This window comes from Nicotiana sylvestris, chromosome 7 (genome assembly GCF_000393655.2).
Source record: "Nicotiana sylvestris chromosome 7, ASM39365v2, whole genome shotgun sequence".
Classification (NCBI taxonomy): Eukaryota; Viridiplantae; Streptophyta; class Magnoliopsida; order Solanales; family Solanaceae; genus Nicotiana; species Nicotiana sylvestris.
The window spans coordinates 123148060-123173715 of NC_091063.1; the positions used below are offsets into that span (position 1 = coordinate 123148060).

Genomic DNA, 25656 nt, shown 5'->3' on the forward strand with positions numbered 1-25656 from the left:
TGACTCTTTTACCTTATTTTATCACGAAAAATAAAAATTACAAAAAAAAAATTTTCTTTTTAGTTGCTTTTAGTTTATATACCTTTTGTAAAACTAAAAAAAAATACAAAAATAGTACCTTATTTTTATTTTAATATGATATTTGAAAATACCAAAAAATAGGTTTGTTTTAACGGTTAGTCTTATTCTATTAGTTATTTTACTTAAGTGGGATTAATTAGTAAATGAGGTCGTATTTTAGTGTTGTTTACGGAGAAAGAATAAAATTTGGGCTCAAACAACCCATGTTTAAGCCTAATTTTCAGAACTAGCCCATAATTCCCAAGCCCATAATTCCTAGGCTCATACCTCTTAACCTAAAAAACCTTACAAAAAGAGACCCTAGACCTAACTTTCCAGCCCTTTTTTTCAGATTTGGACCAACCTAGACAAAAACCTTTTCTTCTTCATGAAAAAACCCTAGAGGAGCTAAAAAGGATCAGCAGCAGCCGTTACATACACGACCCCCCCTGAAGCTTCTTCTTCTTTGAACCCCCCCACCCCCCCACCCCAGCCGTTACCCCTCCTGTTAAACAAACCAGTGACCAAACAACCTAAACTAGCCGTTGTTCGCCGAAAGCCAGAAGCAGCGATGCCACCAGCAACACCCTCGCCAACACCAAAAGCTGCAACAAAAAAAACCTTCAGAGGATGACCCCATCTCCCTAACACCAGAGTCCCGTCGCCAGCCATACCCATTCATCTCAAATCTGACGCTCCCTCACTAGTGAACTCACCGGAAAACGAACCCTAGTAGTTGCTTCTTTTCTTTGTTTTTTTTTCTTGTCAAAATTTATAGTTGATTTATGTCATGAATTCAACCATAGTGTTCAATATCATTACTAGCCATTGAATCTTCTGCTGTGTCTAAATCAGATGGTTAAAAATGATTTGAATCTTTCGGGCGCAGGCCATATGTGTTTTGTTTTGTTCTAGTTGCCGGAAAAATGAAAACACGGAGGTGCAATCTTTAGATCTGATCTATTTCCGGTATCGATTAGTGGCTTTCTGTTCTTGGGTTGTATTTTAGTTCGAGGTTCGTCCGGTCCGCGTTCCAAATTCCAAAGGTCGGATATTTCGTTAATTGGCAAGGTTCTATTTGAGGTCCACTCCTAAACCTCGTTTTTAACTAATTTTCAGCATTCTTCTTATGTGTTTGAGATATGAATGTTATTGATTATTTTGTTTGCTTCATTGTTGATCTAAAATCTGTTTTAAGTAGTTTATTAGTTTATGTTTTCGAATTTGAAATTTTGATTTAATACCAAGCAAGTGTGTGAATTGTTTAGGCTGAAGTTTGTCATGGATTGTTTGAATGGCCTTAGGGATTGGGTATAATATGAAAAAGAAAAGTAGACTCTTAATATTTTCATCACTTATATTTCATCATTTGCGTTAGAAACATGTACACGTTCGCGTGACATAATAACGATCTTAAAAACGAAATCGGGGTATGCGTTCGCGCAACTTCGACTAAACTTTCTTAATAATAATAAGGCATTATTAATTGTGGACACGTTCGCGTGACACGATTCTTGACGTGCCAAACCAAATGGGTACACGTGCGCGTGACCTGTTTCAAGATAATCTTTTAATTAAAAAGAGGAAAATGCACATAGGTTCTAAAAATGAGTGATTAGATAATTTGATTAAGCCAAGTATGATCAAAGCGACCGTGCTAAAACCACGGAACTCGGGAATGCCTAACACCTTCTCTCGGGTTAACAGAATTCCTTACCCGGATTTCTGTGTTCGCAGACCAAAAATAAGAGTCAAACTTTCCTCGATTCGGGATTTTAAATCAGTGACTTGGGACACCATAAATTATCCCAAGTGGCGACTTTGATTTTAATAAATAATCATGTTTCAATTGTCACTTAAATTGAAAAAAACTCCCTTTATACCCCCTTCCGGTGGTAGTAAAAAGGAGGTGTGATAGACTCGGTGTTCTTTGATGTCAAGAGTGCGTTCATCAAGGTTACCTCATCGACCGTGAACATTTCTTTAGTGGCTGGTTGTTCTCCGTAAAATATATTGATCCCTCTCGGTGTGGGGAACTTTAATGCTTGGTGTAGTGTCGAGGGTATTGCCCTCATGTTGTGAATCCATGGCCTTCCGAATAGAGAATTATATCTCATATCTCCTTCAATCACATAGAACTTTGTTTCCTGAATGGTCCTGGTGGTATTTATCGGCAGAGTTATCTCCACTTTAGCAGTTTCGCACACCATGTTGAATCCATTTAAAACTCGGACTGCATGCACTATTTGGTCTCGTAGACCCAGCTGTTCCACGACCCTCGGTCTAATGATATTGGCCGAGCTACCTGGATCAATTAACACACGCTTAACTCGATATTTACTTATGAGTATAAATATTACCAGTGCATCATTATGTGGTTGCACGATGCCTTCAGTGTCCTCGTCGTTGAAAGATACGGTCCCCTCCGATATATAATCTAGAGTCTATTTTTCTCTTGTAATGGACACCTTAGTGCGCTTTAGCATCGGCCCTTGGGGGACGTGGACTCCACCAATGATTATGCTAATGAGGCGTTGGGGTTCCTCTTGCTTGGTTTGCTTGTTGGAGTCCCTATTCCTAAAGTGATTTTTGGCTCGATCACTCAGAAATTCTCGGAGATGTCCATTATTGAATAACCGGGCTACTTTTTCTCTTAATTTTCGGTAGTCTTCAATCCTATGGCCGGGAGTACCATGATACTTACACATTAGGTTGGGGTCCCTTTGGCCAGGATTGGACTACAATGGTCGAGGCCATTTGGTATCTTTGATGCGTACGATGGCAAATATGATGTCGGCAACATCAACACTGAAGTTGTATTCCGATAATCTCGGTGTCTCCTTGGCCCCGAGTGGCCTGTCGAAACTGTTTTTATACTTGAGTCCCCGACTATTGTGGCCTCGATCGTTCCTTTTTTCTCACCTTACAGTCTTATGTCCGGACCCATTCCCCCTTCGATCTCCGTTATATGGTTGATATCGATCTCTGTTCGGTCATGGTTCATGATCGATGACTCTTTTTGATCTGTCACTAGTTATGACGGGATATACGAATCCAGAAGGGGTCCCGAGCTGTTCATCTTCGACTCTGATTCTTGACTGGTACCTGTTATGGATGTCGGCCCAAGTTACCGCCGGGTATTCTATCAAATTTTATTTTAACTGTTGCGAAGCCAATGAGCTTTGGTGGTAAGGTCCTTGGGTGAATGCCTGAACATCCCAATCGTCCGCGACCGGAGGCAGATCCATCCATTCCATTTGAAACCTCGACACGAATTTCCTAAGCATTTCGTTATCTCTTTGCTTTACTCTGAAAAGGTCTGACTTCCTGGTCTCGACCTTGATGGCCCCAGCGTGCGCCTTTACAAAGGCATCTGCAAGCATAGCAAGTGAATCAATAGAATTAGGGGGTAAGTTGTGGTACCATATCATAGCTCCTTTTGACAAGGTTTCTCCAAACTTCTTCAGCATAACAGATTCAATTTCATTATCTTCTAAGTCGTTCCCCTTGATGGCACACGTGTAAGAGGTCACATGTTCATTCAGATCAGTTGTTCCATTGTACTTCGGAATTTTAGGCATATAGAACTTCTTTGGGGTTGGTTTCGGAGCTGCGCTCGGAGGGAAAGGCTTTTGGACAAATTTCTTGGAATCCAGGCCTTTCAATATCAGAAGAGCTCCAGGGATCTGATCAACCCTGGAGTTATAGGTCTCCACTTTTTTGTCGTTGGCTTCGATCTTCTTTTCCCCCGGTTCCACCCGCTTCGTCAGTTCCTCGAGCATCTTTATTATTTCGGGGCTGACCCCGACTTCTGTTTCACCCGGCCTTTTCGAGGTTCGTTCATTTCTTCAGGTGTTCTCTCGAGATAGTCGGGCTCAACTCTGCTGGGGGCGTGGTTTTGGTTCTATAACTGGGCTATCGCCACCTGTTGAGCTTGTAACATTTCGAAGAGCACTCACAAATTGATCCTATCACCTTCACCGTCGTGCATACCCCGGGCAACCGACCTAGCTGCTCCACAAATGATGTTCTCTGGGTCGATAGGCAAGTTAGCATCGATGGCCACGTAGGAGTTAGCATCGATTGGGTCTGCGACCAGGACCCCGTTGGGGTCAGCTGGGGGAACCTCACTGCTGGGCATTATATTGTTGTTCTCGCCATGGTGGCTAGACTCGGCATCAACATTCAAGTGAGCGGATTGAGAGACTGACATTCTTAAATTTACCTAAAATTAAAATCTCAAAGAACAAGCATGATGCAAAGTGCGTTATGGAAATTTGTATCAAAATGCCATTATTATCCTTAGCCCCACGGTGGGTGCCAAACTGTTTACCCTAAAAAACGGATAACAATTGAATTTATATATGGTTTTAAGGATACGCGGGTTAATTCGATATAAATAATTAATGAAATTAGATTAAATAAATGAAAGACGTAATAAATTGCCAAACCAATCATAAGAATGATCCCAGACTCGGTAAATGGCTTAATGAGGAGCCTGCTTTCGAAACCGAGATTATCCTTATGAAGAACTCATGAACAAAAGTAATGACTTTGAATAACAGAAAGAATAAGAGTTTGATATGCATGTTACATTTGTCATGAATAATAAATTTTTCTCTTCATATAGTTGGGGAATTTTATCCTAAGTACAATTCTAAAAAAATGTAAAAATCTTCTGTTTCGCTAACCACTAATTTCCTGTCGATATGGGCTGAGATTCATGCCGTGATATCCGGTTGGGCACGGATATCACGGCCCTTCGTTAGTCGTGTGCAGTCGTTTGATGATATTTTCCGAAGTCTTGGGACTCGGACCGGACCCGAAGAACGTGATTCTGACACCTCCGAAGGCAGATGTTTTGCTCGAACCCCGATACGAGTGGTTCCATGCCCAAAATCCGATTCCTTACGGTCACGTCTCTGCTCTGTTTGTCTTGCTGGGAAATCGAGGTATTCAACGGGCTCGATCTTAATCGTATACAAGAATATCGTCTCCTTTACTTTGACTCTCTACAAAATACTTAACTAATTTTTCAAAGGTGAACAACCCCTTGTCCTTTATAATATATTCATAAAGGGGGTTAAAGACAAGTTCTGCCAAATTCTTTATTTTTTTGTTCGATCTATTTATATATTTAAAAAATAAATTTAAAATATTTATATACAATAAGATCATACTAATTTTGGATAGAATTACTCCCTATGTTGGGTTTGCCTATCTCTATAAGATAAAATGGCATAAAGATAAAAAGCTTCTCATATTCAATATTTACATCAAATCAAGTAATATAATAGTACTTCCTTCGGTCCACTATAAGTTTGCCTTGGGCATAACCATTAAGAAAACAACAACAACAATAACGACCCAGTATAATCTCACAAGTGGAGTCTGGGGAGGGTAATATGTACGCAGACCTTACCCCTACCCCGAAGGGTAGAGAGACTGTTTCCAGGAAGAAAATAGTATTAAATTCTAGACAAAAATAGTTAGTGTGACTACTACCCTTAATTAAATGTTGCAGCATAGTTAATGTGAAGTAAAAGACTTTTTAGGGATACGTACATAAGGGTAATTTTGGAAAAACAAATTGAATTTTTTCTTGATTATATAAATGAATAAGTACTTATTTTGGACCAAAATAAAAAGACAAATTGATCACTTATTATGAACTAGAGCGAATATGTATTTTCACTTTGTGCGAATAAGTATTTATTGAGTAGTAATTAATACATTGGTTTATGGAACTGCGGTGTCTTTTACTACTACTAATCAAATAGTTAAGACAGCGCGCCATTCACGCCATTGCCACTAGACTCCATAAAGCCAATCCCCGAGAACTGAAATCCCTCTGCTTAAGAGACAAACGAGTATAGTTTTAAAACTTCGCTTAAAATAATCAAATCAACCCAAATCATTAAACTATTAACCTTTAGGGTAAAGTCAATTAATGACATTAATTAGAGTACTATTATACTACTAAATTGAGGCAACGTCACCGCTCCAACTAATCCGAAGAATAGTCTGTTTTAAGACAAAAATGGTCAGTTAAGAGCTGCATTTTTATTTTGAGTCCACCTTTTCATGTTTTGTTCACTCTTTTTCTTATCTGAAAAGGAGAAAATTGGCTCATCTATCAACCATTTTCACTGCCCTATTTTGTTTCTTTCTGCTTTTCTCTTTTGTCGGCTATTACGCTTAATCTTTTTATTGCTGCCATATCTGTTTTTTATCCCTAGATTAGTAGTAAAAATTATAACTTATAAAGAGGAATTTTAACTTTTTTCATTCATCTTCATGTGGTTAAAGATAAGAAGTTTTCGAAAACTTTTTCTCTGGTGGTCAAAGTGTATTAACGTGACTTGACTATATTGTAATATTTTTTAGTACTTTTAATCGTTATTAACTATGTGAAGTAAGATTTTTTTTTTGTTATTTTCTTCTTTGTTTATTTCGTTTTCTTTGGCATTTTTGATTTACAAACTAAGTGACAAGAAAGAGCAAATGGGAACAAAAGCAACGCTGCAGAATCTAAACAAAACAATACTTAATTTGTCGAGATGTTACACTTTTCAAAGATAGGTAGATTGTTAGTCAAACAAACTTAGCCTTTGGCGTAGCTTAAATGGAGTGCAATTCATAAAAGAGTTCTCGATTTTCATTGCTATTCTATCGTTTTTGGAGCTGATTCTATCCATTTTCCAATGAGATATTATAGAATTTAATATTTTGTGGAGCCAAAGGAGTTCGAACCCAAAGACCTCTCCCAACAAAGTTGATGTTGTCAACCACTAGACTACAAAGTTATTTTGCTACAAGTTGTGTCACTTTTAATGATTTTATCTTGCATTTCTATTTTACTTAATATATATATATATAAATAGTAAAAAAAATCGACGAAGCGGTGTCCCGTGACACCGCTTGGGTCCATATAAATCTGCCCCTCTGTACATATTGAGTAACATCCATACCCTATTTATAAAAGAAATGCATGATTAATTGACGATCACTAACTTTAAAAAAATGAAATGACGATCTCATCTAAATGAAAGTGATCGTGATGCCAGGAGCACAAAACAAGCAAGAATTATTAGGACTAATATTTTGCAACCAAATTTATGGTACTTAACATCATAGGCGGAAGTAGGAATCTGAATCTCCTTCGCCAAAAAATTATATTGCATATATAATATCAAAATTATTTCTTGTGTATATATACTAGATGATAATCCCTTTGACTTTGTATTACTTATTTATATTTTGGATCCCCTCTGTGAAAATTCTAATTTCGCTATTAGTTAACATTCTATCCATCTAAATACTTGTCCAACTCTAACTTGAGGACTATCACTAAAGTATTGTTTACTTTGCTTAAAATATAGTAAAGTCTAATATTTTTACCAATTCTCTTGATAATCGGGCTAAATCAAAAAAGTATGCACCTAAATAAATTTTATAGAGAGGTTATGTCAGATTTCATTCCTCATAGTAACGAAGTAATAGTTTCAATTTTGAGATCTCTAATGCCAAAGATTCCACTTTGACCGTAAACTATGTTTGCACTAGCAAAAGAATATTGGTAAATTCGCAGAAGTAGTGGTCAATGTGGGAGGAGTTAAAATTTTGAGCTTATGGGTTTTAAATTTCAGCAAAAATAATTTTGTTTGGTTCTGAATAATTTATTTATAAAATATATATTAAGTGATCTTTAAACATAAATACAGTAAAGCTACTAAATTCTGCCAAAATCGTAATCAGACTTATTACTCCGCCCCAGACAACTTTACAATACAAACTCTCATTTTGCTCTGAATGTTGGCAAGAGAATTGATGAAATCTTGTGTCTTCAAGCCGTGATAGCTCTCTAAAACTCTCCTAGATCGAATTTCCTTCAAAAATTTATGTGGTTAAAAGGAGCCAGTAGGCTTTGAGAAAAAAAAAAAAAAACAGATTCGATAGAGCAACTAATTAAAATATCAAAATGTAAACCCCTCTAGATCTTTGACAAATTTCGTGAATGTGCGGGCAATGTACACACATAAAAAAATAAATGAGAAACCACTGTCATGCCTTAGTCCAGGCTAATATCACAACCATTATAAACAAACATCTTAAATGTGGAGTAGAATTTAGAAAAACAACCATCATGTTCACCTCAACCAAGACTAATTAAATCAACTACTAGTAAAGAGGGATTTACATTTAAATGTAATATAAGTACACTTATTATGCATTTTATTATAATCCGTGTTAGAAGTAACGAATGCAGAAATAACTGCTTATATTATTATTATTATTAGATCTACATCCGTCGGTTATATGAATTTCTATATAGAAAAATTATTATGGTTTGATTACTTAGATTGGTCACTAATCTAACGTAACTTGGTTTCGGACATAGTATACATTTACATGGACAAAGTTAAAAGAAGAAAAGGAAAGTAAAGAAAATAATACTATTGCCTTATGGAAGGGTAAAGCTTGATTCTCATAGTTAGAGCATACATGGAAACAAGAAAATCAAATCGTCTTATTTATATTATATGTAATATTTATCCTTTCCCTTATAGATGTATCTTTCTTAAAAGTAAAAATATAGCAACTAAAAGAAAGTTAAATCGAAACAAAATAGGATAAAAAACTCACATAAGACTAAATTGTCAAACCCCAAGACTTAATAGACTCATAGTTTAGTAATGATGGTGATATATTTCATACGATAAATGAAAGTTGAATTTTCATTGTGCCCCTTCCATTTTTCTTTTCCTTCCCCTTTTCGATATAATAGGAAAAAAATTATGATAGGGTGATAAGTATTCTTTTATCTTACTCACAGATCTCATCTTATGTTAGAGCTTTGAAAAAAGATCGCCTTAGGTCGGAGGTTTTATCTTCCAAAATGAGATTTTCGATGTGAATTTGAATTAATCGTATATACTCTAAAGCCGAACATCGGGGGCAAAACTAAAAAAAAAAGGAAATTTAAAAATACCAACGGCAAAGTTAAAGCTAAACTAATAGCAAGATAGAGTTGCTCAAACGATAAATACTCTAATTTTGAGATTGCGGGTTCGAGTCACCAAATACTCTAATTTTGAGATTGCGGGTTCGAGTCACCAAATAGCTCTCGGGAGGAGTAATAAAAAGTTAGTATTAAAAAACTGAAGTCTTGAAGTAAATAAGAAGAATTTTAGCAAGTAGAAACTGGCAAAGTAGTGGGGCATAATAAAGGCCACTCAGCACAGACAACTGCTGCTTTTTCGCCGTTACACTCTCTATACTCCCAAGTCTCTTCACCTAAAAAAACCACCACTTTGGGGTCGTTTGGTAGGATGTATAAGAATAGTACGGAATAAGGTGTATTAGTAATGCATGAATTAGTAATACATGTATTAATAATGCAAGCATTAGTTATGCAGATATTATTTTTTATCTACTGTTTGGTGTGGTGTATTAAAATTATAATGTATTACATAATTTTTAAGAAAAATAGTTATTGACAAAAATACCCTATATATTCTCTAGTTTTAAGGGGCTTTAAGGACAATTTTATCTTTAATAGCCTTGGTATTACTAATGCCATAATTTTCTATACATTACTTATGCATAGGATAATAACAACTATAATGTATTAGTTATACACATATTAAAAAAATATATCAAATAAGGTATTAATAATGTATAGAGCTAATACTACTTCATTAAACAAAACAACAGTTCAAATTTGACTAAACAAAATCATTGAATCCACCAGCTTTTAATTCTCTCTTCCTCCCAATACAACACATCAAATAACTCAGCAACTGCAGAGCTTCTCTCTCTCACACACACACGCACTGTACTGACTGACGAACTCTTTAATGCCCCCCATCAGTCTCCTCTTCTTCTATTCTAAAAACTGACCTCCCCCTTCTAACCAAAACACCAAAAGTTTCTCTCTTTAGTGGTTTCTTTGCTTTCTGGTGAAGGTGTCACATTCTTGCAGCAGAATTTACAACTTAACAAAGCACCCCTTTTTCTTCCTCTATCTCCAAGCAGTGAGAATGTTTCTTTTTTCTCTTTACCTATTTCAGTGAATATTCTTCTTTAAGCTTTGTGTTTGCTGGATTTTGTTTCTTTTCTGTTACATATGCAATTTGCATTTCATTTCCTCACACCCTCTTGTCATTTCTTTAATTCCCTTTTCATTTCTTGATTTTATTACAACACAATTGTTGGTTCTTTTGTTTTTGTTGTTGGTGGAGATTTTTATTTGAAAATGTTACTGCATATATTAACTGTTTTATGCTTAACTCCATTTCTTGTGGAGTGTTTAGACCCTGCATTTAATGATGATGTAATGGGTTTAATTGTATTCAAAGCTGGATTCACTGACCCTAAATCAAAGCTTACATCTTGGACTGAAGATGATGCTACTCCTTGTAATTGGGTTGGTATAAAATGTGATCCTTATTCCAATAGAGTTTCTGAGATTCTGCTTGACAATTTCTCTCTTTCTGGGCATATAGGTAGAAGCCTGTTGAGGTTACAATTCTTGAGGGTTTTATCTTTGTCTAACAATAACTTTACTGGCAATATTAATCCCATTCTTGCCCAAATACCAAGTTTGAGGGTTATTGATTTGAGTGACAACAGTTTGTCAGGGTCACTTCCTGATGATTTTTTTAGACAATGTGGGTCTCTACAAGCTGTTTCCTTTGCCAAGAATAATCTCACTGGCCAAATCCCTGATTCTTTAACCTCTTGCTCAACACTAGAAAGGGTTAACTTTTCGTCGAACGGGCTTTCAGGTCAATTGCCCTCAGGGTTATGGTCCCTGAGCTCTCTTCGATACCTCGATATTTCTGATAATGTATTGGAGGGTGAGATTCCTAAAGCAATTGAGGGTTTATATTCTTTGAGGTCAATTAATTTGCAGAAGAACAAGTTCACCGGTTGGCTGCCTGAAAATATTGGGAACTGTGTGCAGCTTAAGTCTATTGATCTCAGTGAGAATTTGCTTAGTGGAGGCCTTCCTGAATCTATGAGAAGACTTGGTTTATGTACCACTATGGATTTAAGATCAAATTCATTCAATGGGGAGATTCCAGATTGGATAGCTGAAATGAAAAGCCTGCAAGTTTTGGATCTTTCTGCAAATAATCTTTCTGGTAGGATACCAAGCTCTATGGGAGATCTTCCATTGCTAGCGGAACTGAATTTGTCGAATAATCAGTTTGTTGGAAGCTTGCCTCGGTCCTTGATGAAGTGCATTAACCTTGTAATCTTGGACATTGGGCACAACCTCTTGACTGGTAATCTTCCTTCTTGGGCCTTCACATTGGGACTAAAGAGCATTTCCCTTTCCGGTAATAGGTTTACCGGAAGTATAGATTATCCGCCAACGTCCATAGCTACTTCCTATCAAAGCCTTCAAGTTTTGGATTTGTCCTCCAATGCATTATCTGGTGAAATACCGTCTGCCATTTGGAACATCAATAGCTTGGAGGTCATGAATATTTCCCGGAACTTTTTGACAGGTATTATCCCAGAAGCTGTAGGTAAACTAAATGCAACCCGAGTTCTTGATTTAAGTCACAATCAACTTAATGGAAGCATTCCCTATGAAATTGGGAGTGCTGTTTCATTGCTGGAACTGAAGTTGAGAGAAAATCGTCTGAGTGGTACAATTCCCGCGGATATAGCAAATTGCTCCGCTCTAACTTTGTTGTAAGTTTCTATCCACTTCCATCTTATATTCTCCTAAATGTGTGCTTTTTTGTATTCGTACCTACTGTTACATCAAGTAAGGTAGTTTTTAGCTTTTTCGATCATGTTTTCTTCTTTCTTGTTCGCAATTGTTATGGCTGTTTGATTCTATGAGTCACCTGTTGTACATTTTTTATTATGTAGGGACCTGTCACACAACAACCTCACTGGCCCTATCCCTCCAGAGATTTCTAAGTTGACCATTCTTGAGGTAGTGGATTTCTCTTTTAACCAAATATCCGGGAGCTTGCCTAAAGAACTAACCAACCTTTCCCACCTTATCACATTTAATGTATCCCACAACCATCTCAAAGGTGAACTTCCAGTAGGTGGCTTTTTCAACACCATTTCTCCCTCATCTGTTGTTGGTAATCCATCCCTTTGTGGTTCTGTTCTCAACCACTCTTGCCCTGCAGTCCATCCCAAACCTCTTGTACTAAACCCCAATTCATCTGACTCGAGTCATGGTTCTGTTAATTCGCTTGGTCGTAAGAGAATCATGCTCAGTATATCATCTCTCATTGCCATCGGAGCGGCAGTTTTCATAGCTCTTGGAGTAGTGGTTGTCAGTATTCTCAATCTACACGTGCGCTCTTCTATGGCACTCTCTGCTGCAACTTTCACCTTATCTGGTGGCGATGACTATAGCCATTCACATGGTACAGAAGCCAACCTCGGCAAACTTGTTATGTTCTCTGGTGATGCAGATTTTGTTGCTGGAACTCAAGCACTGCTCAACAAGGGTAACGAACTTGGACGTGGTGGTTTCGGAGCCGTTTACAAGACAGAACTCGGAGATGGACGTTCTCTTGCAATCAAGAAGCTCAACATTACAAGTTTGATCAAGTCACAAGAAGATTTTGAGAGTGAAATGAAAAGTCTCGGAAGCATCAGACACCAGAACCTAGTGGCACTTGAAGGTTATTATTGGACTCCTTCACTTCAACTCCTGATTAATGAATATGTATCTGGTGGAAGCTTGTACAAATTACTCCATGAGGAAAGCTCTAAAAGCAGTCTCTCTTGGCAGCAAAGATTCAACATTATTCTTGATACCGCCAAGGGCTTAGCCTATCTGCATCAGCTGAGCATTATTCACTATAATATGAAGTCGACCAATGTCCTCATAGACGATGCTTCTGCCAATGCCAAAGTTGGAGATTTTGGCTTGGCTCGTTTATTACCTGTCTTGGATCGTTACATCTTGAGCAGCAAAATTCAGAGTGCACTTGGATACATGGCTCCTGAATTTGCATGCCAAACAGTAAAGATAACTGAGAAATGTGATGTCTATGGATTTGGTATCTTGACTCTTGAGGTGGTGACAGGGAAAAAACCCGTGGAGTACATGGAAGACGATGTGCTTGTATTATGTGACATGGTGCGGGGGGCATTGGAAGAAGGCAGGATAGAAGAGTGCATTGACCAACGGCTCCAAGGTCATTTCCCCGTCGAAGAGGCAATTCCAGTTGTGAAACTTGGTTTAATATGTGCATCTCAAGTTCCATCAAATCGACCAGATATGGAAGAAGTGATCAAAATTTTGGAGTTAATCCGATGTCCATCAGAAAGTCCAGAGGAGATAGAGTAATATTATAAGTTGTTTGTGGAAAACAAGATTATAGAGAATGAGTTTTGTGGTGAACAGGAATTCAGTTAGTTTCTTAGAAGACAGGAAATACATTTGGAGAAGGTCATTATGCTGTTGTTATTTTACTATATCCAAATATCTATCTCATTTGTTAAATCTTTTATATGTTATTTAAATAACTGGATTCCTCTTCACCAGCTCCAGTTTGGGGACCTTTGTTAGATTTTGATAGACTGGCATTGTCTTTATGTAATATTGAGACATCCAACTTCTGTCTCTGGACTGTCTTGTGCTTGTTTGATGTTGTTGTCCATACAAAGCTGAAAAATACATCCTTTGTATTTTTATAGCAGAAGCCTCTTTAAGCCCCACATGGATTTGTGATGAAATGAAAACATCAAAGTAGGCCACCATTCAGTGGCATTTCCTGAATTTTTGGTCTGGTGACCATCTTAAGACATTTGATTTCTTTTTACACAAATTAAGCATACTGCCCCGCGGCTTTTGTTTAATGGTAGAGACGTAGATCAAGGTAAGGGTAAAGGGGCGGCTCATTCTCTGAGGAGTTTTGAACTATGCTTTGTCCCCACTCACCTCCGGCGCCAAGTATTTATCCACTTTGTGCTTTTCAAGAGTTACTATTATTTTATATTTCGAAACTAGAAAATGTTGTCAAGTATTAATTTTGAATTACAAAATTCTCAACAAGCAACTTTTTTCGAGGGTAATAATTTATAGGTGGGGTGCATGGGTCTTATCCCTTTCTTGAATAATCAGAAAAGGTACCGAAAGAAAGCATTCACTACCACACTTGTTGTATAGTAAGAGAGATGGAGGTTGGTGAAATAATTAATGCTTCGATGTCAAGTCTTTACTACAATGAATTAAAGACTAGAGGGGGACCTAATGATTTACTGCAATATGGGTGGACCTTTTCTCAACCTTAACTCTACTTGTCCCATGTGCATGAAAATGGGTTGCTATCATGCCCAGTTTTAACAATAAAGAGCTTTATATATTTATGCAAAAGTGAAATTTAAACGCACCAATATATTTTGGCGTTAAATTTTTACCGGGCCGGGTTTAACGATGCTTCAATTTCAAATTGGTGGAGCTTCGCTATATGAATTATAGCTTTCTCTGTGGATCATTATGCTCTACTTAGGTTCATTCCACTTCATTTTAGGGGTCGTTTGGTCGATGGTGTAGCTATACAGGAACAATGTATAGCTTATTATGCAATAAATAATAATATAAGGATGGTTATGTTGAAAATAAATAGTACGGGAATTGTTATATGGAGAATAAATAATTGATGAAGTGATATAAAATAATATATAAATTCTCGTATAACTAATACACATTAGTTACACAATATTTGGTTGACGGTATTAAACTCCACATATATTATGCGGAGTTTATTATTTGAAACTGAATGTAGTACTTAGTTATGTGAAGATTAACTGTAATGCAGGATTTTATAATTCATTTTAAACGTTGTATAAAATTATATAGATTTTTATGGTATGATTGTTTTTGCTTATATTGGTAATAAAGCATGCCTTTAGAGGGCGTTTGGTTCTGTGATAAGTTATGCAGAAATTAATAGTACAAAGATTAATAATGAAGAATTGTAATACATAGATCAGTAATATAGAGAAAGTTTTATCATTGTTTGCAATCTTCTCTTTTATTTAGATTTGAGAGTGGCAAATATTAAGGGGTATGAATAAAATATTGAGACAAGCAAAATTGATGTTTCTTGCTCTACAAGTTCGACAAACAATGTTATTTCTGCAAGTTGAAATGATTATTAAAGCACTTGTTCCTGCCATACTTGGTTAGTTTAAGCATTATGCCTAATCAAGAAATAGTACTAATATATAGCCATCATTAAAGCATTCGTCTGCTCATAATTCATGTCCAACTTACTCTTGGATCGATTATGGTGTAAGTAATACATTTCTTGCATGCTTGAGAATTTTTTAAATAATGTCATCAGACCTACCATGATCAGGGGGACTCACTTACGACAACAGAGAGTCAGAGATGATTAAATTTCCTAGCGTTTCAATTTTTTCTGAAGTAACCACCATGTCTTTAAAAATAGATATGTGATTTCTTCGTCTCTATCTAAGCTTTGGTGGATAAAGCTATTTGTTACATGTGTTGGTGGGAGGCCGTGGCCGATGTACAACTGTACATACGAGTTCAATTGAATCCATAACTTTCCACGTGGAACATAAATTTATATATACAAACATCACTGAATTTGCAATACATAGTAGATATGACCCATAACTTTAAAAATATAATGGGTTTAGTGCTAAAAATCTTAGAGTTTAAACCCATAAAATTTAAATTCTGGATCCGCATTTAGTGGGAGGCCGCAAATATATTGTTAAATTAATCAAGGTACGGGAAAATTGACTCATACACACGATTATTATATATATATATATTACATGAGGAAAAAAAAAGGTATCTTGGACAGCGAACCAAGTGTATAGAACAAGAAGAATTTTCTTTCAATTCTTTCTCTTTTGGGTTTTCACTTTATCAGGACACAATGATGGACTCCATGTTAAACTTTCACTAATCTGCTAGTGCTCTCTTTGCTTTACTAAAGATTTTTCATGAGTGGGGATAAAGCTTCTACAACCTTCAATCTGTTTATTCACCTCATGGAATAAAGTGAAGACTTGGCCAACGTACCCTATACAAAAGTAAAAGGGTAGCGAGTGTTTTGACAACTTTTACAACCAAAGCCAAAAACTTAGAAGAGTGCCATATCCCTACCGGTAATTACCAAAAAATTCCAAATATATATAATACTTTTTGGGGTGTTCTATAACTTTTGACCCCCGCTTGTCCTGTGAGTAGACCTTCAAGGTCAAGTTGAAAGTATTGTCAATGCGACAAGTAAGGGACAACACTTGATAAATTTAAAGTTCCGCCCATGAAATAAGCGCGAGGACAAAAATTCAAGACCATTCACTTTACAAGTAATTTGTGTACTTTACCCCAATTACAAGTGTTATTCCACTTGCTATAAAGAAGATTGTAATGTAAGACTCCGATTTTTCAACTCAACTTACAATTAAGTGTCTGGAGACTCTGATCACTTGCGCACAACTCGATTTATTTACCGAGTATCTACTATTTCATACCGACATATGTAACGGGTATTTTGTCCACAAAAGTTTAGGCAAATGAATAAAAAAAAATTACCTAGTATTATTAAACTATAAGGGTCGTTTGGTTGGGAAACAAGTTATCCCATGATTAGTTATCCCACCCCCATGGAATAAAAAAAATTACAATTCTGGGATGACTAATTCCGGAATTAATAATACCACGACTTTATTCCAAACAAACGTGGATAAACTCATCTCAAATTTGAACCCGAAATTAATTATCTCTTATTCCTCGTACCAACGAGAGCCGTAATTTTCAAGATTTGCACCCGGCTTCTTCATTGAGCACACTACCACATCATCGCGCATAAGGGGGTGGGGGGGGGGGGGGTTATCAGACTCTCAGTAAAATGACTCATCTGTAATCCAAACTTTACAAGGTTGGTGTATGAATCTATGGCTAACTATATACATTTTCAGTAAAAGATTTTTTTACCAAGTCAGCCTGAAAAAAAAAAACATATACTCTAAATCTTTTTTCACTTAGACAAACAAACTCACCAGCATGAGTAGTAGAAAACAGATGGGAACTTTCACAATTCAGCTATCTAGGATTTGATATCACACCAATTAAAAAAAGGACTCACTTAAGAGAGTGTCAAAAACAATATGATAAGATAGTGGAACATTTTCAGCCTTTAGGTTCCAAGGCAAGTGCTCTTTTTGGTAGATTGATTGATAACCTCCTATTTCCTTTTCTCCCTTCATCCTCAGAATCTAAAGGTTGCAATCTATTCTAAATTTGTTCCTCAAATTATAAACAGCAGTTATAGTAAAAGAAAAAAATCTTCTTTACTACTAAATCCTAGGCTTTCAAGGATCAATCAAAGAGAAGCTAGTCCACAAGACTAATATCAGTGTAAACTTCCAAAAGGACGAACGCAACAACCAGTTGAACCACATTAAGGTTTAAATCCATTTGAACATGGTAGGAGCAGAATCACATTATTCACATTTCAATCTCAAGAAGAAATTGGGCAAGTAGGTATAATTTGCTATATTGCACTTCAATTAAAGAATCATTCCAAATCGTGTACAAAACGGTATCTAGAACCAAAACCTTCTGTCAAAAGAATGTTTTAAGAGAAAGAATATCCAAATTGGTAAAAACAAAAAAACTGAGATTTAAATTACAAAAAGGTCTTTACACGTTGTTTAGCTCTTCCGTGGTGTATGTACCTCCTGTAACAAAAAAAAAATTCTTTCTCTTGGATATTCTATTACTAATCATCCCAGTCATTTTCCCACCCATCTTTTTTAGAAGACCTAGACGTGAGGCCATTAGCAGAGATAGTCCCATAAGTATGTCCACCTGGTGACTTCACTGCATTCTCCTCATCCCAATCGTCATCCCAATCCTGATCCCAACCATCTGCTGTAACAACATTTGTAGCTGAGGCAGATTCTGGTACTCCCATCTCTAATTCCTGATATGGAACTCCATCTTGATGTCTCTTCTTCCTTAGCTTGCAGCAAGCCCATGTCCCACCAAAAAGTAGGGTTACAAGAAAAAGGAAGTATGCACCATAGACAGGGGTCACGCGCTTAGAATAAAGAGACACCTGCTGCAGAATGTTATCCATAGAGACACGGCGGTCCAATTGAAGCCTGCAACTACCATCTCCAGCATTCAGCACTATTTCAGAACCTTTGCCCATGATTGATGAGATATCGATCTATCATAGCAGATTTATAATATTAGAAGGGACATCCAGCATAGCATAACATATGGAATAAGCAGGTTTGTACTCGCACAAAATTGCTTAATTAAGAACACAGTACACATAGGACGTCAGCAATCATGGCTGGAGCAAAAGTAACAATTTGGAAGTGTTTGGTAGAAATTACAAGTACAAAAGGTGAATAGCGAATTTGTGTGAGATCATTTTTAGACAAAGTGGAAACTTCTGAGATTTTATAACTAGTGTCTGTAAATTCAAGTTATATAATCTCCTTATTTTATTTTAGTTACCACCATAGTTTTTTTTTTATGTTGGGATAATCGAGAAATCCTCGACAGAGAGTGATTCGAAACGCGGTGGATAATGGGCCTGTCCCTTTATCCTTCTCCACTTAAATACCAAGCTTTTTTCTGTCGCGGACTTCCAAACGTGGCGTGTGCCTCATCAGTAATCACGCACTGCCCTCTTACCACTGGACCGGAACACCAGAAGTTCTTATACAACATTAAATTAATTCATAATCAAGTGCGTAGCACAGGCTCTCTTTATGGCTAGACTGCGGAAAACCTCATACAACTTGGGGGATATCACGGAGGAAACTTTTACTTCAGAAGCTTGCTCAAATGCAGATGCACTTTATTGTATAGGACGTTATAAACTACTCCCTCCGTTTCAATTTATGTGAACCCATTTGGCTGGGCACGGGGTTTAATAAAAGAGAGAAGACTTTTGAACTTGTGGTGTAAAATGAGGCATATTTCTTGTGACTATAAAATCATTGCATACAGGTAAATTGTTTCCAAATATGGAAAGGGGTCATTCTTTTTGGTACGGAATAAAAAGGAAATAGGTTCACATAAATTGAAACGGAGGGAGTAGATCATAATCGTTGTTACCATTCTCAAAAAAAAAAAAAAAAAAAAGATCATAATCTGTCTTATTTTATGCACAAAATCTGTTTATATGGAAGACAATACCTTTACCGGCCTTGTGGCTAAGATCAAGTTTATATGACAGACAACTGGCAGTTTCTGCGAATGAGCCAGCATATTTCAGGTCAAAGAAATAAGATTATTCGTTTTCAGTGGAAAGAATTATCATTTCGGGTTCAACCATTTCCTTCCTGATTAAAAAAAAATTATTACTTCAGGTTTACCTATTTCAAGTTGGCTTCTGAATCCTACGACAATAAAGATGTGCACTTCAAGATCACAGCATTTCTTTCCTTTATTTTGTTTAAAAGAAAGTTTGCAAATATTTCTTCAATGTACCAATTTATGACAAAGCTGAGTAAACAAAAAACCCTTCAGCCACCGGTCTGTCACCTGAACAATGCGATGCCACTCAACCTGAAGTCTGATGCCCGTAAGACATTAAGAATAATGCCTAAAACTCCTTATCAAAAATGACTTGTTCCTAAAACTGTATTATCTTTATTCTCCTATTTATCCAAGTTTTGTCAAACTCAAACCTCCCTATTTCCAGTTACACCACATACACAAGAATTTTCTTGAGTATCATAGTCATTTTTCTCAGATATCAAAATCCCTTTGACACCTAGAAGACAAGAAACCCTAATCTATACTATCCTAAGCTAGTTATCATCCTCTAATAATCCACTTTTCATTTTGCTCTGTGGGCCTCATCCCATTCATACAGGCCTCGTAGCCCAACTTTACAGTCCTGGAGTTCTGTAAAGTAACTCTTAAAATCTGTTACATGAGAGAAGTAACTCTTAAAATCTCATTCCTACACTTGAACTACAACTGTTCGTCCAACACACCAACAACAACAACTCCCCCCACCCCCCACCCCCCTCGGTTTTGTAATATCACCATGATCATGATGGGCTGCGAAAGGAATAGGTATTTGTGCAGTACGTAATGTAAATCCTAAGAAAAGACTGATCCTTCCAGTGCTGTTCAGCTATGGTAAGGGACCTCGCCAAAATGATCTAACTAGAATATTATGAAAACAGAGAGCAAAGAATAATTGTGCATTCTACCTAACATTCCTTGTATTCCACTGGTAAAGCTGGGATAAAGAGCGCAAAATATTAACTGTAAGTAAAAACTCAGACAAGAATTCCCACATGATTCATTTGAGCTGCTTAAAAAGAATTGAATAAGAAACAATTGGGGCTAAAACAATTCAACATGATCTGAAACTCAAGTGTACCAATCTGTTACATGAGAAAAGTAACTCTTAAAATCTCATTCCTACACTTGAACTACAACTGTTCGTCCAACACACCAACAACAACAACAACAACCCCCCCCCCATCCCCGGTTTTGTAATATCACCATGATCATGATGGGCTGCGAAAGGAATAGGTATTTGTGCAGTACGTAATGTAAATCCTAAGAAAAGACTGATCCTTCCAGTGCTGTTCAGCTATGGTAAGGGACCTCGCCAAAATGATCTAACTAGAATATTATGAAAACAGAGAGCAAAGAATAATTGTGCATTCTACCTAACATTCCTTGTATTCCACTGGTAAAGCTGGGATAAAGAGCGCAAAATATTAACTGTAAGTAAAAACTCAGACAAGAATTCCCACATGATTCATTTGAGCTGCTTAAAAAGAATTGAATAAGAAACAATTGGGGCTAAAACAATTCAACATGATCTGAAGCTTTTCTGCCTCACATAAGTTAACCATAGCACATTCATTCACGGGACAACCAAAAATTTGGCCGCAATTTCACCCAGATATAATGCTACGAGGTAAACAAGTATCTCGCACAGATTATTCCCTGACGGTTGTTTTTTGCCATCACTTCCCAAGTAGTTAAGAAACACTAATCAGTTTGTTCATGTCGCAGGAAAAGTTCAAATTCATGCAAAATGCCCAAGTTAATTCTTCTCTATCGACTCCCAGATGTCTTGCTAATTTAGAAAAAAGAATTTTGGTTGGGAGGGTTTGGGGGGGGGGGGAGTCAATAGCAAGTACATCAAGAGACTGCATACCTTTTCTGACTGATGTTTTGATAGTTTAATAGCTTCTAGAGAACTGTCCAGAGGAGGTTGGATATTGATATTTACTTTCACTCTTTTTTCCCCTTCATTTTGCACAACAAGGAACAATCCAGCAGATCCTGTGAAATCATAGAAAGTAAAGCTATCAGACATCAAAGATATTTTACACTTACTATGACAAGACTAATATAAAGCTTACTTGCTAGGTCAGTGGGGGGAGACCTGAAAGGATGATTACACAAGAAGAGACAAAAGGAGAGTCTCTGCCTCTATGTTGGCAAGGTAGCAACAAAAACAAGAGACACCAATTACATAGTCTAATGCAAAAAGGAATGAAAAACTACAAGTTCTTGATGATATATTACTTGTTCCTTTCTCTCTGCTCACCCATGCATTTATGTCTTCAGGCTCACTTTTCCAGTATAAAAGCAATTAGAGGAAAGAAAATTTTATGATGAACGAGGGGCCAAAATCTGTGTAAAACCTTGTTCTTTATTGCCTATAACCAAGTTACAGAAGGTAGGAGACAAAGAAGAGCACATTCTTGGAGAAATGAACAACTCAAACAAACATGTCCCACAATAATCATCAAACGTTCAGATAGGGACCATAATAATTGACGTTTGATCATATTCAACAACTTATTTCAGGATAATTTGTGCGGTGGTGGCTGGTGGTGGTCAAGAATGGAGAAGATGGTGATGGTGCTAGGTGATGGTGGTTGTGCGGTAAGCTGGTGGCAGTGGTTGTGCTATAGTAATGAACAAAGTGGTAGTAAAAGGTCACCTTTGCAGGAATATTAAGTGAACATCTTTGATGATTTTCTATGTACAAGATCTTAATGAACTAGATATATCCGGAACAAATACGTGGTTAACAGAAAATCCCCATTAAGAGGAAACAAACAGGACATTAGGTGAGTGGTTATGGATATTTTGACCGAGGGTGATAGCTCGAGTCTTCGACATCATTACCTAGATGTTTTGCACCTTTATATACAACTTAGTTTAGATGATGTAAGTTCCATTATAAACAAGTGGCAACAATAACCACCATCATAAATACCATAAAGATTATAGCAGTAAGAATGAAGTGCTCATACTAAGCCTTTGAAAGGATCTAAGTTGCTCGGACTCGGTGCGGATCTAGAGGTCAAATCCTTCATTATCTAAATTTTAAGATTCGGGGGTACGGATCCAGGTTTGTATATAGGTGCGGGGATTCTGCTAAAAATAATATAAACATCTAAAAATAGAGTTATGAAAATATGTCTACATTATGAGACATTATGTGGAAAACTTACAATGTATTCCGAGAAGGAGAAAATATTGATCAAGAGGAGAATACGGGAAGGAGACAAAAGGAACTGACAGGGAAATTTCTATATACAAGGTATTCCATTTTCTTCAATTTCACCCTAGCTTTTGTTTTGATTTCAGCAGTCATTGTATTTGTTCCGAATATCTCCGTCGATTTTGGTCAAAGTACCCAAAATTGGTTGACCAATTCCGGTATGGATCCCACACCCACATGCAGCACCAAAAATGATGAGTCTGAGCAACTTAGGAAAGGATAACAAAAAGTTTTTCCAGACCACACCAATGCACCAATGCAGAACAAAGTAATGCTATATGGGAAGTGTTTCAAACTAATCCTTTTCTCCTACCCTACTCCTATTAAATACAAGATTTACATCCATTCGTGTATTCACATCTCAAGCAACAGTCCAATCACAAGTGCTTCTCTACCAAAATAATCCTTTTTTTAGATGTCAAGTGACCAATATAGAAGCATATATGCTGGTATACTTAAGAAGTATTGCTGAGAACCAAGAACTCTCTCGAAGATCTGGACAACTATTATTAGACAACTAGCTTTTAGATAATTTTAACACTTGGACATGCCCGATTATTTGAAAAGAACTTGGAGACCTACGATTATTCATGACGACATCTAAACAGAGATATGAAGAACAAGTGATCCATATTCGGACTGCCCACCTGTTTGCTTCTCCTTGTTCCCATTTTTCTCTTGGATCATTTTCTCTTACTTACGCCCCCCAAAAACCACCAACCTTTTGGGTTAGGATGAGGGAGCATGGTCGTACTCAGGCAGCAAGAATTCAAAATTTAAGGTATTAGAACAATATCTTAAGATCTCATATTCTCATGAACCATAATGGTCAGATTTAAGTTATTCCAATAAATAATCCTGGATAAAATGCTACAATCAATTGCCTAATATTAACATTTTCTTTGATAAAGAATTGACTAATACTAACATTTCATGTAATTTTGTTTTTTCTCGGAAAAGAGTCTTTCACAAAGAAATCAAAAATTCACAAACATATAGGAGGAATCTTTTTTTATGGGAATAAACTACAGCAAGTACCACCCAACTCCAATGGACAATGTTAGTTGCAAGCTTCAAATACTGCCCTACTGCAATATTAGATAGTGGTGATCCATACCATGTCACTCTAGCTCTTCTTATATCTCTATTAGCAAAATTGTCAGGCTCTAAAGTCCAAATTCTTCAGGTTACAACATATTAAAGATAGTAATCAGTTGTCAATCCATTACATCTTGGTAGGTTTGCCAGTACCACAACAGTTCAATCAAATTTCCAATTCAGTGAAACATGTGATCTGATAAGCGAAAAGGTTTACCATTCTGGGGAGTTTGAATGCAGGCAATCAGTGTTTGTTCAACCCTGCACATTTTAGTATCCCCCTGACAGCTTTCGTTAGTGTTCATTTCCGAGTTTATTTTATCATCTAAGTTCTTCTTTTCTTCAGTCTCCTTCTCAGCAGGTGGAGGGCTTTCAGCAGCCGTGTTGTTATCACTTTTAGGGCGATCATGATCCAATTTATGTGAGTCAGTGCTTCCCTGAGGCTGAGGATCCTTAGGCTTCTCTTTTTCACCTTTAGAGCTCCCACCATCCACTACAGTGGAATTTGGTTCCTTTGGGTCGGGTTTTGATGGATCATTGCTTCCTTGAGCATCTTTAGGCTGTTCGCTTTCAGCTATCAGACTCCCATCATTGACCGTAGTTGAATTCTGGTCCACTGAATCTTTAGGTGCATCGTTTCTTACCTGAGGATCTTTAGGCTTTTGTTTTTCTGTTACTGAGCTCCCATCATTGACTTTAGTTGAATTCAGTTCCTCCAGCGGAGGTTTTGGTGGATCATTACTTCCTTCAGGATTTGCAGGCTTCTCTTTTCCAATTTCAGGTTTCTTATGACTAACTTTGCTGGAATTAACTTCCTCTTCACCCTTAACTGGAGTATTTGAAGCTGAAATCTAGATAAAAATCATTCTTAGCTAATAATGCCATTAAAAAAAAACTATAATATGTATAGATGTATCTATATCATCTATTCACTAATATATACAGGGAAGGATGAATGGTAATAGATACAGCTTCATTTGAACCAAGTAGTGTTAGCTCAGATTCTTATACGTGTTAAAAATTCACTAAATTAGAAATAACACTTTTTGAACACAATTAATAAAATGGCCAATGATAGATTTTCGAACTCGAACCCATAAAGTTCAATTCTTGGATCCGCCTCTGAGCATATATATATCCAAAAAGTTCATTTCTTAGCTAATATTTCCATCAAAACAAACGAATTATAGCACATGTAGATGTATCTACATCACCAATTCACTAAGCATACATCTAAATAATTCATTGTTAGCTAATAGTTCTATCTAAAAAACAGATTTACAGCAAATATATATGTATCTATATCACAAATTCACAAAGACATACATTAAAATGCAAAGAGAGGAAATTTACCTGTTCAGAAGATGAATTGTTGCTTTGTGTAGGAGCCAAATCAACTAACTTCCTGGAATTGAATAATGTTGCGTTTGAAGTTGCTGAAACGATTAATAATGGGAAAATTACCGCTAATACTCTACTTCTGCCCATTCCACAGCTATAATTCGACCTTCCGTCGGATCAAATCTTATAAAGCTGTCATTTTTCACCAAAAATTGATAAGAATTTGATAATCACGCAGTGGAATACGATCGAAGTGCTAGCGAAATCGATCGCGCGTTGAGATTCTATCTAGGGTTTGTAGGATGAGGAATATGAAATTCTAGAAAGTTCCGAGGGCCTTTTCGTCGTTTTGACTTGTGCGTGTGGCAGCAAATATCCCACTATCGCAGAGATTCAAATAATTTAGAATTTATCATGGAGTCGAATTGAAATTTTGTATATTTTAGGGGTCATTTTGTTCATTATATTTTATATTGTGTTTACCTATGGTTAATAGGGAGCACTTGTGAGGAGGAGAAAGAGCGACAATGAGAGGTATAAGGTAGCTAGGAAGGAGGCGAAGATGGAGCAGCTTTTGCTCGTCTGTATGAGGAACTAGGGAACAAAG

At 36.8% G+C, this 25656-nt stretch overlaps 2 protein-coding genes across 2 annotated transcripts; one reads left to right on the forward strand and one right to left on the reverse strand.

The window, feature by feature from the left end:
• Positions 1 to 9831: 9831 nt before the first annotated feature.
• LOC104240590 (probable LRR receptor-like serine/threonine-protein kinase IRK) lies at positions 9832 to 13831 on the forward strand. The gene is made up of 2 exons (XM_009795452.2): positions 9832 to 11769; positions 11953 to 13831. The coding sequence occupies exons 1-2, from the start codon at positions 10319 to 10321 to the stop codon at positions 13397 to 13399; spliced, it is 2898 nt and encodes a 965-aa protein (XP_009793754.1). The 5' UTR covers positions 9832 to 10318; the 3' UTR covers positions 13400 to 13831.
• Positions 13832 to 17578: 3747 nt separating this feature from the next.
• Positions 17579 to 25453, reverse strand: LOC104240589 (uncharacterized). The gene is made up of 4 exons (XM_009795451.2): positions 25062 to 25453; positions 23926 to 24559; positions 21249 to 21376; positions 17579 to 18272 (listed from the first exon to the last, which is right to left on the reverse strand). Exons 1-4 carry the CDS (start codon positions 25194 to 25196, stop codon positions 17820 to 17822), a joined length of 1350 nt encoding a protein of 449 aa, XP_009793753.1. The 5' UTR covers positions 25197 to 25453; the 3' UTR covers positions 17579 to 17819.
• Between the last annotated feature and the right edge of the window lie 203 nt (positions 25454 to 25656).

Coding starts and splice junctions, on each gene's coding strand:
- LOC104240590 (XM_009795452.2), top strand. CDS start 10,319: ATGTTACTGCATATATTAACTGTTTTATGCTTAACTCCATTTCTTGTG. Junction 11,770..11,952: donor TGCTCCGCTCTAACTTTGTT/GTAAGTTTCTAT, acceptor TTTATTATGTAG/GGACCTGTCACACAACAACC.
- LOC104240589 (XM_009795451.2), bottom strand. CDS start 25,196: ATGGGCAGAAGTAGAGTATTAGCGGTAATTTTCCCATTATTAATCGTT. Junction 24,560..25,061: donor ACAATTCATCTTCTGAACAG/GTAAATTTCCTC, acceptor ATTTTTATCTAG/ATTTCAGCTTCAAATACTCC. Junction 18,273..21,248: donor CAAAACATCAGTCAGAAAAG/GTATGCAGTCTC, acceptor CTGCTATGATAG/ATCGATATCTCATCAATCAT.